The sequence below is a fragment of the Aulonocara sp. 'chitande type north' Nkhata Bay genome, linkage group LG18 (assembly GCF_057382095.1).
Source record: "Aulonocara sp. 'chitande type north' Nkhata Bay isolate Kocher_YH1m ecotype deep benthic linkage group LG18, A_spYH_male_GT1.1, whole genome shotgun sequence".
NCBI classification, from domain to species: domain Eukaryota; kingdom Metazoa; phylum Chordata; class Actinopteri; order Cichliformes; family Cichlidae; genus Aulonocara; species Aulonocara sp. 'chitande type north' Nkhata Bay.
In genome coordinates, this window is record NC_141361.1 from 9,843,601 (window position 1) to 9,859,795 (window position 16,195).

General features: G+C 39.3%; 1 protein-coding gene across 4 annotated transcripts in view; it reads left to right on the forward strand.

Annotated features, from left to right (window-relative positions):
* Positions 1-16,195, forward strand: part of cadm3 (cell adhesion molecule 3) — a 115,254-nt gene that overhangs the window by 39,605 nt on the left and 59,454 nt on the right. For all 4 annotated transcript variants that reach the window (XM_086271495.1, XM_086271497.1, XM_086271498.1 and 1 more), the window contains exon 3: positions 815-964. In XM_086271495.1, the coding sequence (XP_086127621.1) occupies positions 815-964 (150 nt within the window). The remainder of the gene's footprint in view (positions 1-814; positions 965-16,195) is intronic.

A 16,195-nucleotide genomic window follows, 5' to 3' on the forward strand; every position in this document is an offset into this window, starting at 1 on the left:
TCACCCTCATTGAATGCAGAGGAGAATTAGCTTGCCTCATCACCCGTTATCAAGGGAGCGCTGTTAAATACCATAATCTGAGCCAATTTGAATACTGTTATACACCCAGACAGTTCACTCTTCAGTGATTTTTGCGGTGTTCCAGTTTCAGCTACAGCCTTTAGAATCCCTTCATTATGTCGGGTCATTTATATTCTCATTCTCCTTTTCCTCTGACCTGCTCATTTCCATAATGCCTGTCCTGTTTGAGCTTCCTCTGGACCAGCCGATGCATATGCATGGAGTTAAAAACTGACACAGATATTGACAAAGGAGAGTTAGAATGCCATTAGAGGTATGAGACAGCGCTCTTGTTGTTGCTTTGACCCGTCGAGAGCCACTGTCTGCTGTAGTCGCTTCATCTTTGCTGGTCCCTCAGGTCGCATGGTCCCTGGATGCCAGGGCTGCAACTGACTCATTGCTCTTACACTGGCCTCGCAGACATACAAGTAGATAGCCATTTGTCTACTTTTTTGTCCCTCTGACAGCTTGTCTGTGTGTCGGTGTGTGTGCGTATTGTGTCTGAGCATTCAGAAAGACAGATAGAGATATATAGATAATCTGACAAGCAGAGAAAGAGATGGGCGGGGGGAGATAGAGAGAAAGAGTGAGATCGAGGCGGGTAATGCACTTTGTGGGTTTATCTGATTTGTGTGTTTGTGTGTGCTACTATTTTTGCCTGTGTTTTCATATGAGCACTGCATCTCATTGACTTATGATGCATTTATATCACTCAGTCTCGTGATTTTTTTCTTCCCTCTCTCCTGTTACCTAGAAGACGACCCCTTGCAGCCAATGACCTCCGATGAGACGGTGCCCGTGGGGGGTACGGTGACATTGACCTGTCGGGTGGCAGAGAGCGACAATTCCTCACTGCAGTGGTCCAACACTGCACAGCAGACCCTGTACTTTGGAGAGAAGAGAGGTGAGAGGAAGTCAGGGATGGAGTATCATTAGGAGCTAATTACAGAATATGTACAAATTCTGCTAATTTACTTTGCCAAATGTGCTTTGGATCAGTGCTTTTCAAACCACTTGTGCTCAAGTCACACCAAAGGGCAGACCAACATTTCAGTGCGCACCTTAATCCTCAAAATGTGACACAAAATAGTCACCAGTTCTTATTTGGTTTGATTTTTGTCACCTCACTTGCAGCATCTGGTCTCAGCCTGACACCTGAATTTCAGATACTTTCATATAAAAGTCTTGCTGCCTCTGGTTTCTATCCAGTGCTCTTTTTAAAAAAGCCAAGGTTCTCTCAGAAGGATGTTTAGTTTCTAAGTGCCTCTTTAGCTTGCACCGTGTTAGCTTTAGCCAGCTTTTCCTGACAGATGACTTTCAGGCTGAGGGCTTTTAACATCCCCTGTCCAGCTGTCGAAGCCAAAAGAAGCGGGTTTTTTTCCCTCCCATAAGGCAGCAGATTTTTTGCACTGATGGTTATTTAGAGAAAATTAGTATGTAAAAAGTACTAAACAACCTATTAGTTTATCCATAGCTTTTTGTGCAATTCAAACCTGAAATCATGGCAAAGCGTGCAATAGACACGCCGTTTGGCATGCAGAAGTTGCCGTAACAGCAAGGGGAGATAATATATTTAAAGCCAAAAAGTCGCTAGTGACCAAGGAAGGTATGAAGTAGGTTTCAGGGTCCTTAATCACCAGAAATCATGAAGCTAGGTGGTTAATATGTATATACATGTAAATGTGCTAAAAATGTCTGTTTAAACGCTCGTATTCTTGTTGGCTTAAAATAAAACATCTCCCTCTGCTGGTACTCCAGCTTACTGCAACTTCTACATGCGTGTCCATTTCACACTTAGAAGAAACAAAGTGTGGAATGGACACGGTGGACCGGCATGTCTATTACACATTTTTCTGTGATACGGGGTTGGCAATAATATATTGTGATAATAACATATGTTGGACACCTGGACTTACCCCAGTGGACACTATATGGGGATCATGGGTGTCAAATTGATGTTAGTACATCAGCCACACATATATATATATCTATGTTGGCCCAGTAAAGACCCATTGCATAATAACATATAAAAAACAAAAACACATAAAATTTTCCCTTCCTTGGTACAATCTGAAAAAAACAAAACAAAACAAAAAAACGTGAACTTTCAACATCCTGTATCAGTTTTCCATTTTTTAATATCATTGTTAGAAAGAAGGCTGTAAAACTGAGATCGAGTCAGACTTCTGGGTCAGATGAAAAAACACCTTAGATAAAACTAAATATATATATGTATGTATTCTTTTTCTTCTTTCTTGTATTAACCACTCCTGTAAGACATCCAGGACACTATTTGAGGCCACTTCTCACCCCAGTCCATTCCTATTTCATGATTTGTTATGGGGACTGATGGAATGCACAGGGCTTACACAGCTGTGACATAAATTTTGTTTTAGTGTGAGACCACAACCCTAAAACAAAAGTCACAGTTTGGTGAAGCATTTTAAAGCTCATGTCCTGGCTGTACCCTGCCTTTAACCCAATGACAGCTGGGATAGGCTCCAGCTCCCCACAGGAGGATCCTTAGCTTCTTATCCAAACCTGGATAAGGAGATAAGAAAATGAATGGATGGGGTTTAAAAGCTCAGTGCACCCCTGTTTGTGTCACAAGTAGGTGTAATTGAGAAAAGGAAAAAAGAAGAATTTGTGCACTTTCTGATTGTCGCTATAGCAGACAAGCAAACAGAATTAACAGCTAACAACTGCTCACAAACTGCTAGTGTCACAAATGAATTGTATTTGTGAACTATAAGGATATAAATGGTGAAGTAGTGTCATCCGCCACGTTGCTCCAAGGCTTAGATTACTAGTTTTGAGCTTGAGTAGTCATCGTGGCTCCAGCTTTTCCTCGCGCTACTCATTCTGTCCCTCAAGCAAAGTAATTGCTTAAAGACGAAGACACACATACACAAGTTGTCTCACGCACACGCACACACAGATCATTAAGCCCCTGAACTGTTAAAGGATCAAAAAACTTGGAAAAACAATGGCTATTTTCACTTTAGCTGTGATGTGTGTTATTGCAAGGGAACCCATGTAAAGGCTACTTTAATGATGCTTTCTAACACAGAGTGATGTCAAGAAGTTCAGTTCTGCACTTTTCTCTGTATTACCCATCAGAGATGTACGTGAGAACAGACATTAAACGGTCTTTAACCTTCCCACTCTGTAGTACAATGTGATGTCTGATTGTGCTCATGTGAGAATAGCACAGTTAATTCTCTGGTGAATTCACAGCAAATGAGTGGGCGTCATGTGTCCTGCCTCCGGCTCGCTCTACTCAGGCAGCTCCCTCACCTAAAGCAAACGGATGGAGAGAGAGTGAGGATGGCTGTGAAACTGACTGGCTGCTGTACATTTGAGAAAAGACAACTGCAGGCAAAGTCACAACCTAGCATGTTGAAAAAAAAAACACCCCAGCTATAGTAACAATTGGAAGGCGTAAAAATTATGGATATGCCTTGGACAGATGGCTGCACTTATGATTTTTCAGCAGCTTGCTTCACTAAAATGACCCCTAAAAGTGAATTAAACAATAGGATTTCACTCCCTCTTGAATATGTCTTGGATGCATTTGCATATTGCACACTATCTCATGTATCAAGGATGCATGAAGTATCATAACTAGATGTAAATAGAGTCTATTTAGATTTTTTTAAAGGTATATGCTTCCAATATATTTTCTGAAGAATATTAATTCTGTTTGAATGGAATTTTTGGAGGATGGGTGTGCAATAAAGATGTCTCCTGCTGCAATGTTGTTGAATGAGGCACCATAATTACTTCATATAAACAGGGTCAAGTGCTTTGTTCGAGAAAAGCCTCAACGACATTAGGAGACCGAGATGGCAAGCAACATATTTTTCTAATATTGCACAGTGCCAAAAGCGCTCAGTTAGTGCAACAAATGAAAACTGACGACATAAACAAACTTCTGGGGGGCTAAAGTGCATCTTAGCGAAAAATTCAAACTGTTTTTAAGAAAATCTGTCACAGTTTTTTAATAACCCATTTTGTGCAACTTGATGGGCGAACTAGCTTTTGTGCCAGGCTGGCTTTTATTGACATTTTGAAAAGAGAGACTTCCCACTCAATGATACAGTGGTCAAAAAAAAAATATCACACAACAGACCTCACATTTGAAAAGGGAAAAAAAAAGAGGTGCTGCTGGTGGGGTTAAAAAAATGACACTGTAAATAAGGACTGACATTAAATATGGATTTTTGGCTCTAATCATGCCTGTTGACTGTGCTCAAACCCATGGCTCAAAACATCATGAGGAGTGAAAAGGAGCATGCCCAGCAGCTAGTTGGAGTGACATTAATAGGCTATGATTGTGAGAAAAAAAATTGCTTTTTCTTTATTTGACATTATGACAAAAAATACTGCCAAAGTGGTGGTTAAAGACAAATACATTTAAAAAAAAAATCTCTGAAACTTTCTTGTAGTTTGTCCATTTTCTGTAGTCCAGCATCACAGAGCAGGCTTGGCACTTGGGAGTGAAAAAAGGAGAGAGTGGTACAGATGGAAGGAGTGATAGGATAGTTGGGGAATTACAAACGAGCCAGACGAGAGTGCTAGAAAGCCTCCCATATGCAGTAATACACGCTTAACAGTGGAAGTCAAGTAATTGAGAGATGGAGTTGAGAATTGCGAGAGTATAGATGGCTACAGGCTGAGAAGTTTTCACTGCAAAGGGCCAGACTTTTTGAAACAAACAATTTGGAAAACAGAGAGAGGCGCGAGAGAATGGGGAACAGAGGTGGGGAAGGGCAAATTGAGAGCGCAGCGAGTCTTTACTCCAGACGGAGCTTCAACCACAGTGTAGAGATTGAAGACAGAAAGTGAGGCTCTTCTCTGCAGTGATACAACACTTACAGATCGAACCCCTACTTGGTAGGGAATTGAGACGAGTATTGGAGAAGGAGGTGGTGGTGGAAGGGGAGAAGCAACCCATTGTAGTGGGTTAAAAAGCTGAGTTAAGAACCAGATCTGGGTGAATGGTGGTGCTGGAGGGGTGGAAGGTGTGACGGGAGTTGAGAAATCTTCGACCATGTCTTTTCTTTAAAGTGAAGCAGATGGGGGGGAAGAAGGAAGGTAACGTCAGGTTCTTGTCTTTTTTACAGTAATGATATAAAAAGATAAAGCTACGGAGGTATTGACAGAGTAAGATTACAGATAATGACGATAATGACGAGGCTGAAGGGAGACTGGATAGTAAATAGAAGACAACGGTTGTCTAAGAGGAAAGAGAAAGAAGATGAGAGAGCATTTTGACTTTAAGCAGATGCTATTACTGTGATGGAAGCATTGAAAAGCAGAAAAGCATGTCCAAGATGCACAAGGAAATGGCCTTGAAGGACGGATTGCAAGAATTCAAATGAGAGGAGACTTTTTTTTTTTCGGTAGTTGTTGAAATGTATGATTTCACCTCCCATGTCTAGTCATTTGAATTTCTTATAACGCCATTTTAGTATGCTTAGGATAAATGCTTGCACTGTTTTATGTGGTATCACCTGCCGTTTTCTGTCATTAGTTTTAAGCAGGTAGCAGTAAAGCTTTTACTGGAAACAGCTGGAAACAAAGCTTATGAGATTTAAGTGAAACAGTGATGTAGTATAGTGGAAAATAAAAACAATGAGAATCTGCCCTCTTCCATAGTATGATTCAAACCAGAAATTTCAAATTGGGATTCATCACTGAATAATAGAATAATAGAAATCATTTTCAGGCCAGTTTTTGTGTAACTGAGCATACCGCAGCATTTTCTCCCTGCTTCTCTTCCTTATCAACGACTCCTTGACAGCCACTAACCTGAGCTGCCCTCTGATTATACTCATTCCTAGTCCCATTCCTCCAAAATGACAAGAAAGCCTTGCTCAACACTTTTGTACAGCACCATATATATTTCAAAAAAAGTGTCAAAAGCTTTCAGTGTTTAGTTATAACAGTAATTTGTGAAAATGTTCTTCCTCTTTCAGTTAACGCCCTCCACACATTACCATTCCCGCCCCAAATTGTCTTGGTAGTTCACTGTAATTGTCGAGCCAAGAAAGAAAAAAGTCAAAGTCAGATTAAAAAGGTTAAATGAAAGGATGGTTGGCTCTAAAAAAGTGCAGTATGAGAGCGGGAAAAGAGTGACTTAAAATTCCTCAGTTGTCCAGTTTGGACATGATAGATAGAAATGAGGCAGCAAGTCATCTCTGCGGTTGGCCCAGACAGTAAAGCGCAGGCAGTGCACTTCAGAACTGAGACAGCAAGACATAGATGGATGAGAGTGAGGAGAAAAAAGAAGGGCATATCAGAACAGGAATAAAAAAGCGGAAAAAATTAGAGATACGATTGAAAAAAAAATCAGAGGGGGAGAAAAGAAAAGGAGACGAGAACGGGGAATGAGAGGAATCAGAACTTCTCACCATCATGTTTCAACATAGCACAGCATGCAGCAGGCTTTGTAGCGGGAGGGAGTGAGGGATGAGCGAACAGCATGGTGAGCGATAAAAGAAGACGCACAAGAAAGGACGAAGCAAATGATGAGTGACAACTCCTTACAGAGATAGCCACCACACAGCAGACTGTGGAACTGACGAAACTGTTCTGTGACAAAATCTGAGATGGCAAAGGAGAAAAGGGAATAATCAAAGATGGAATGACAGATGCTTGTTTTTCTTTAAACAGGTATCCCTATTAAAATGAAAACCTTGCCGTTGATGCATACATGACAGTTTCACCATCATTAAAGCAAGGAGAAGAACAGGAGGGGAGGAGATAAAGAGAGATGTGATGCAAAAATGAACGGAGGGTATGAGGGCAGAGTGGTAGATGTGACACTATAGAGAGAGCAGAATTGGGTTTATAAAAATGATACAGGGAAAGTAACTTGGAAAGAGACCTGGAATTCAATTTATAAATACATTTTTATTCACAAGTAATATGAAAAATGAAACATCTAAGCCCATGCTGTGATATATGAAATGTTGACGTTGTTGGCATTATCACAGGGTCACATCAATTCAATCCAATTCTCCATGGTAGATTGAAAGCTCAAGCTGACTTTTATCATTAATCACTTAGCCAAAACCATTGATATCAGTTAAATTTGATCCTGCTTTCACAGATGAGAGGTGATACAGAGAGGCAGTGACACAGAGAAGGGAACAGAGAAAAGGGGCACATTTAAAAAAAAAAAGAAATACAAATCCTTTTTAAAGCTTCATGGAAGTGAATTGAAAGAGAACACGTTAAAAAATAGAGTAAAAGAACAAAACTGAGGAAACCAGTCTGGTTCCAGTGGAGCAGAGCTAATGAGAGTTCTGCAGCTATAACAGACCAGATAAAGATGAAGCAAAACAGGAAATTAATTGTTGAGGGACATAAAGCCCAGTTGTGTTTATTAAAGCAGATACAATTACAAAAAAAATGCTTTTTACAGCTAATCCTGTCCTGCATTAATCCAAGCGTGCACATTTAGTGCAAAGGAGCCTGTCAATGCATGGCATAAATAAATGATCTGATAAATGTAGCCAACATAGGATATTTTGATACATTTAAGGCTTTAATTTGAGATCATTTATTTTAAGACCCTTTTAAGGACTCACATACACCCTGGAGGGAACATGTGCAAGTGAATGGATGGATGGATGAGTGAAAAAAAGACCTTTTGCTGCTAATAGAAGAGATTAGCCAGCTAGGAAGGCATGAAAACAGATGGGTTCATACATTAATGCTGAACTGTCAGGAGACAAGCCAGGGGAAAGGAGGGGGGCAGAGATACTGAGACCAAATGATGGACATGAGGGAGTTAAATATTCACAGAAAGTTGCTTCTGTATGAGAACTTTCAGTTTGTTATTTTATCAAAAACAACCCTTAAGTAGAATCATTTCAGTACATCTGTGAAAGGTCTCTTAGTCATTTCTTACAGTAGCTTTAGATAGAGTCACTAAGTTTAAAAAAAAAATAGTTGTGAAACTTTGTTTTAGCGTGCTTGACATAGTTGTTTGGTTGTCTGAACTCCCAGCTGTGGGTGAGCTTGCTACAATATAGTTAGCAAGACCACCGGAAGGCAAGATGAGGCTGAGTGACTTGTGTATTCTGTCAGAAAAGAGACAAACCTGTGAGCATCCTGATAATAATTTTTCATACTTTATTGTGAAACCCTAACCTCTGGGGGACCTGGCATCGTTTTCCCACAGTACACTGTGACATCCTTGGGATTAAATAAATGTTGCAGTAAATGAGCAAAATCCCCCCAAATTCAGAAAAAAATAATTTTAAAGTGAATAAAAATGAGCTCAGAGGCAGAACTTTCAATAAAATTATACAAGAGTGAGAGTTTGATTATAATATTGCCTCCTTGTTTCCCCTGATACAGACTTCTCTCCTGCGGTGACTTTCTCCGGTTTGTCGGCTCAGTTTTGTGGTTTTGGTTCATTTTTTCTTCCAGTTTTACTTCTGATGCAAACACCTAACAGGAGCAGGTGTGACAAGTCTATGTCTCAGTTGCCCCAATGCAATAGGATAGACAGTTTAATAGACAGGAAATGCAATATAAAGGAGTCAAATTTATTTTGCATTTCCCTCTAGGTTTTGTAACTAGCAGTCATAATATAAGAACAGACTCTTCTTCCTTATTTGTCTTAGGTTAGAAGGACCCTAACATTACTGCTAATAAAATAAAATGTGATATGATATCCAGTTCCAAGCTATGGAAGAAGTTGCGAAGGAAAAGGCATTAAGCATTATAACTTGTTGCACTGCTGACCCATTGACCTCCATAGTCCAGTGGGAATGTAGTGCTGTATTAATCAGTGTTGGAACTGAAACTGCAGAAATGATCCAGCGAAACAGAAGAAAGTGCCCACATGAAGAAATCCCCTCATTAAAAGCAGGCAAGAGCGTAATCAAACATCACTCTTGCATAATGTGATTGAACGCTCTGCCTTTGAGCTCATCTTGCCATTCACTTTTTTTTTTTTTAGATTGACTTTTAATTTATTTCTTTTTGTTCAGTTCTTGTGGGATTTCATTGAATTATCATGACACGGATTTAATCACATAAACATCTTTTTATTCATTGCTTTATTTAAACTGCAGTCCAAAAGCAACAATTTTCACTGTCTATACTGTCAAGCAGAGAAAAACAGAAACGGGAATGTGCTGCTTCTACATTTCACTTGAGGCACTTTTCCACTTTGTTTCACCATAAGTTGTATTTTTATGAGAGAAATTCAATTATGTTATGCGCCAATTAGCGTTTAACTAGCTAGACAGTTATATTAAGCACAAGCTTAAAATGTGAAATGATCTTAATGCATTTCTACATTTGCTCATGACTTTCTCTTGTAACAAAAAAAACAGTGTTATACACATTGTGCTTCAGAAATGTCTTAACAGACTAAATAGCAGTAGGACAGAGCAGTACATTCCCACAGAAGTAAAATTAAATAGCATCTCAGAACGACTTCAAACATTAAGCACAAACTCTGAAATGCATATTGCGTGACGTCTCCAAAAATATGAAGATTGGTTCCCTCCATCTTGAAAGGATTATATGACAACAGAACAAATTAGACACTTTATATTTACGTGCTACACAATGATTAACCTTCAGCCTATGAAAGAAGGATTAATAGGGGTAGTTTGTTTGGTTGGTTGCGATTAAAAAAATAAACTCTGTAAGGAGAAAAAAACAGCCGAGTCATACTAAACTGTGTTGTATGATTGACAAAAGTGTTAAAACTGCGTAGACTAACAGGTATGTGGAACTAGGTCAGGTCTTTCCAGCCGCGTCTCCACCGCATCGCACACTTACTATTTGCTCTATTTTTAAAATAGAGAGGATGGCTATGATATTTTAAGATGTCTTTATTCCATTCAGCTTTACGGCACCATGTTTGCAGCGTAGTTAGCCCTCATATGCTTTACAGCGTAGAATAATAAAAAGAGGCCTGCAGCATAAATACTCAGTTTAAGATTTTGCAGGCACATTTCCTTACCTGAAAGTTGTGTATACGCTCTCAGTCCATCTATAAATTTATTTATTTGTGATGTGGCTTCCTTCCTTCCTTTCCATAAAAGCATATGAGCAGACATCAGACAGCTATCATCTGCCTCGGTGCAATTTAACAAGGTAATGGCTCTCTGGTGATTTACAAACCATAGTGGACAGGAAGGGCTTGTGCCTTTTCGGAGGGTGTGTAGTAGGAAGACTTTAACTGTGGTGAATTTGACTGTAACTTGTACATCATTTAATTATAAACGCATACTAAGCACTTTTAAAGTTTACAGTGTTAAGCAATCTTAAGTGAAACGAGCACAGAATTATTGAAATTGATTGCATGAGCTCCCCACTCAGCCTCTCACAGATGGAGACAAACTGACAATGAGTGCTCACAACACAGCGCGAGGCGGTACTCCAAATGCAGCGCATGAGATGTTTTTTTGACATTTTCTGAAAAACTATTGATCCACATCACATCAGTCAGAGTTTTCCTGGTGTCTTGGAAGGCTCTCTCGAGAATGTATTAACAACAACCATCACAGGACCGAAAGACTGCAGGAGATGCTTTTGAAATCCAGCACTTGAAAGATGGCTTTTTATACAGTTTCTCTCTGTATTATTTGAACTCTTATTTTTCCGCGTGTCCTTAAAATAATCAGCTATACTGGCAGATAAGCACGAGGAGAAGAAAGAGAAAGGCACACAGGGAATTCAAAGTCAAATATACAGTCATATTTTTCAGGTTAATGAAGTAAATATATGAAGAAATTCACTGTGTGATTCGAAAATTGGCCTTTTGCCACTCACCCTCAGAAATAAAATTAAGTTGAATAAATCACACATAAAGCAGTGCAGGCATACATATGCTGCTACTGTATTTGTTTATTTTTTATCTTTTCTTTTCCTTGGATTATTTTTTTTCTCCCTTATTTTTAAATCAATAAAGTGACATTTTGCCACTTACGACCTTCCTCAGCTTGCACTGAACCCTGATTCATAGAATTATAAATAAAAAGCTGAAACTGAGAGTTGTGACTGTGAACATCTCATCTTTATAATGTAATATTTCACCAACACATCATTAGTGCAAGTGTGTTTTTCCTTTTGTTCTTCTACAGTTTAATGCCTACCTTCACTATAAAAGAGCAGAGCCCCCCTTTAAGGAATTGTTTGGCATTTATGTAAATAGGGTCCTCACTTATTTGATGATTAGAGGATCTGTTCTAGAATACTAAAAATGAAGCCAGCAGCTGGTTATTGTAGCGTAGAAAAAAGACAATCACTTCAGACTTTGCTTTGCTCAAAGTAAAATAAATAATGCCTCTAAAACCTCATATAAAAATTGTTTTATATTATGTTCTTGTCATTCTCAAAATCACTCTGAAGTCATTGTCTTAGTCATACCAGAGTAAAAATAGAACCTTATAACTCGGAAAAAGTGTTGGCTGTCTGGTAATTATGCAAGTAGCTGTAGTGACTGCCTGGTTGCCCAGAGGTTGAGCGTGCAGCATCGTCTGCCTCTAGGCAACAACTTTTAATCACAAGGTGATTGCACGGGTCGAGCAGCCTGTATCCAAGCAGCCGTGGTCTCACCCAGACTGACCGTCATCGCTCGCAGACAGATTGCCGAGGGTTTGCAAATAACTGCAAACTAATTTATAAATGCAGACACATTGCCAAGATGTTGCAGTCAATTTGAGTCTGCACCAATCAGCACAACTTCTCTTGTAGATCTAAGTGTTTGCCAACTGGCTTTATTCTGGTTATAGTCTTTTGTAAAGGCAGGGCTGCTGAGCAGTTCTGTATTTTGCAGTTAGATTGCTTTTCTGCAGCGTTGATGTTATTATTTGTGCAGGAATTTCAGAATTTCTTCTTCGAATATACATTTTTATGAATTACAGCAGACTGACAGACTCCATCTAGTTGCCATTTTATCACTTAATGCACCAAAGTGACTTTGAGGACGTCAACAGAGTGCAAGTTGTCGCTGACATGGTCACCCATTTTTGAAGCAACACTTTTCAAAATCAATGAGACTGCAAGTTCATTGTGCACAGTTGTAGTAATTTTAGTTGTTTCACGATCTGCAAACTCTGTTTTCCCTAGTGTGACTGTAGCATTGTTCATCTTTGGACAAAACTTGTAACAGGTTTGTCCAGTGGTGAAATGTTGTCTCTTTACAGGCTGCAGATTCAAATACATCAGTGAGACATTAGTTTGGGACCATTATTTACAAATTAACATGGTGCGTTGTTGTTGTAGTTGGTTGTGAATATAGCAAATGAAACCTTAATCCCTGCAGGAAAGAGTTTACTGAGGTCAGAGAACACGTGAGCATTACAGTTGGTTTCCCCATAGACTTTGACAACTTCACTTCACAGGAAACCTCGTCAAGGGTAAATCTATGGTATTGATGTTTTTGAAGGCATGCAAAAAAGCCTGTATCCAAAACCTTTTCCTTAGTAATAACAAACCATGTGAGGAATTCTCACCCTTATAAAAAGAAGATAAAAAGAAAAAACTGTATCAACTAGCTGTCCAGTCAAAACACTGTGGGACATAAATGGACATCAGGGGAAAATAATCTCACTTTACTTTGCATGAATCTGATCTTTTGACTTAGAAAATTGAGCAAGTTAATGATAGCATGCAGACATTCAAAAGCAGCAGGCTGACAGTGACAGCTATTATGATAATGATCGTCTTGACTTTTTTTTTTTTCTATAAAGGTGAAGAAAGTTGAGAAAATATTCTGTGCTTTATTGTTATACTTCATTCTGATGTGCTTCCTTTTTAATCCTTTTGGACCGGGCTCCCAGCTGAAGCCATGGCTTCGCTAGGGTCTTAGGATGTGTCATCGGTCAGTGTTATTTGCAAGAAATCCCCAGTGGACATTTTTCACTTCTGTAAAAACTACATGGGAGGATTTCGTTGGCATGTTGCTTGAAGCTGCTACACCGTTGGGAACATTTCTCTCTCAAGTTTCAACTGGAACTAATGCTTCCTTGCTTCAGTTTGCACCACCTTGGGCAAAGTTTAGTTCATCTGCCTCAGCTTGCTTCTTTCCATTGATTTTGCATACATTCATGCCGCTGCCTCTAAATTACTATTTTTGAAATCTTAAAGTAGGGTGAGAAGGACAAGTGAATTTAGAGGCAGCAAAAGGCAGTGGGAAGGATGGCAAAGTAGATAAAACAGACAGGGATGTGCGTTTATCAAGCGTTTCGTAGTTGGCGCACTGATCCAGGTTCAATTGACGCTCTCAGATCAGTGGGGACGGCTTGATCAAGGGAAGCCTGTGGTCACTGAACCCAGATCAGCTGTTGTTAGGATGGATAATTAGGGAGCTGGAAAGAATATTCAGAAACAGATGGTAGGATGGGTGAGACGTGTGGGAGAAAGACAGAGAGAGAAGAAAGAATGGAGGCTGTCTCTTTCGATGAGAGTGTGAGCTAAATGCATGAAATGTAAAACAAAATGGGAAAATGAGAGAGTGATGGAGAGGAAGATGGGGGATGGACAGGAGAAGTGGAAAGAGAAGAACAAGGCAGGGTTGGAGAAAGAATGGATTGATGACAAGAACAATTGTGACAGACGCAGGAGGGAGGGGTGAAATGCTGATTCGGTTTGAACCGAAGAGGAGGATAAGGACACGGAGAAGCCGGGTGGAAGACAGACGCAGACATATAAAAACTATATATGAAAAAAAATATTAGTCTGTAACTTACGTACTTTTTTTCAACAACACGGGTTTCTCTCCTGTTGTGCCAATAAAGCAAATTTGAATATGAAAGAGTTCTCAGCATAGTGGAAACTTGGCTGGAAAGGCATAAAGAGGCAGATGAAAAAAAGAAAAAATACATGGATTTGCACTCGGTATGTGTTGCGAGAGAAACCCCACTACCAGCCCACCCCACCTGAATGTTTGAAGTTGAAAGAGCATGAGGAAGATTGAGGGAGGAGGAAGAGGAGGAGGTGCAGGAGGAAGATGAGTAGGCGAAAATAGCTACTGTGACCAGATCAACAGTTAGACCTTTGGGGAGTATCAACTCTCGAGTTTGAGCGGCAGACAAGAACCAACGTCTGGCCAAAGAACTACAAACACACACACATAAGCACAAGATGAAAAGACACCATCAGCACGGATGTAAAAAATATGTGTACACTGATAAACACATCTTGTAGTTGGTATGTAAGAGCGCACAAAGGCTAAATCTATCCGCCCGATACCATTTAGAAACCACTTACACTTCCCAACCACTTGTTTAGGCTGGTAGCACAAGGGTTTCTTGATCCTGTATATAGCTATTCAGTAATAAATTGTGAGGAAGTTTTACACAGTAATGTGCATTTCCTTGTGAATACAGTCAAATACTACGAATGCTACAGACACATGTGAGGAAAAAGTAGAACAACATACTTTTACAGTATGCAGCCTCTCTTTTCTTTGACTAAAGAATCAAACAGACAGAAATTTTTAAATTCAAGTGAATAATCTAGAATTGATTGCTACTGATTGCATTTAGGCTTTAAACATTGTTGATTAGTCACTATTACTGCGAGCGATTTAGTGATAAATCCCATCAGGCCGCCGTTTCATTCAAGAGCATTACTATAACTGTATGGTGCAAGGAGCAGGGTAATTGGGACAGAGCTGATATCGTGTCACCGTTGTTCACAGTGACACTTTGGCAAGGACACAAATGATACTTTCCGGTAGTAAACTGTTTATGGAGTTTGCAGTAGAAAAACTAAAACAACAATATAGTTGCAACTAAAAAGCAGATAATATGATACTTGCTTGCTAGATTTTAATCACTGAAGTGCTTTTATTAGAGATGGCGGTAGTTCTACTGTAATAATACTTGGTGTGAGTCCTGCACTGTGATTAATGTGGAAATTTCTTACTCTTTAGTGCCAATGTGTGTGTGTTTCCATTGCACCTCTGGACAAAGTGTGGCTAAAGCATGAAATCCCTTTGTGAATGCATGTAATTTTCTGTAGCTGTTAGTAACTGATACAGAATTAAGATTTAATTATGCACTTTGGTTATTGATTTTTGTTCCTGTTTATCATATTGTGTTTCCTCCCTGAGATTTGTGAAGCTTTAGAATGAAAGGTGAAATACCTGATGGAGCGCAGAACAAAAAGTGACACAGTATGCAGTGTTAAACAAGTAAAGTGCATCTGCACAGGATCAGAATATACTGTGTATTAATCATAAATGTTACGTGCTGTCATGTTTTCAATATGAGATTTTAATACAAAAATGTTAAATGATTCTACCCAGGAATGGAAAAGAGGCTGGCAAGAACAGACTTCTACATGGTAGCATGTTCTCCTTCTGAAACACTTAATTATTTCAGCTTTATTACTGAGAATTCATGGTTATTGTCTGGTTAGCAGATGGCTCTCTGTGCTGTGAAACCTGTGAGCTGCAGCTGAAGCTGCTATGCTGAAGAACCCAGTCAGAGGCACAAAAAGCAACTGTAACAAATTCAAAAGGAGCCTTTGTTACAAATTGGAACAAAATACTGCGCAACAGTCTCTGAATTCAACCAGAATTAAAAGGGAAATCAACAGCTGTATATTTCATCACTTCTAAAAATGCATCTTTAACTTTAGCTTCCGAATACTGGTGCATGCAGCAAAATGTTAAGCTTGAAGACTGCATGCTCCTGGGAGACATAGATAATAAAGGGAATACTTTATTCATTTGGTGGCAACTGAAGCCAAAGATGCACAAAAGAAATACCAGTTGGACTTGTTGATTATTTTATTTTACAATAGACTATATAGAAAGATGGACATTGCTTCCAGGACCTATTGGTTTATGAAACCCTGTTTTGAAGCCTTAGCTTGACTGTCCCTCTTTTGCATTTTTAAAATCCTGACGCAACGTGTGAGTGAGAAACCAAGGACCCTAACATGGTAGTGGCTTGCCCATCACAAAGAAGCTTCTTCCTAAATCAAACACTGTTTTATCATCTGTTTTACTTCAAATTGAACAATACGTTTTTAAAATGAAGCTGGTGTTGTTTTCAATAAGGCTAATGATTGACTTCATAAACTGATAAGGGAAGCTTTTACTGTGGCCCTAAATCAAGTGATGGCCTTTTTAAAAATAGAATTA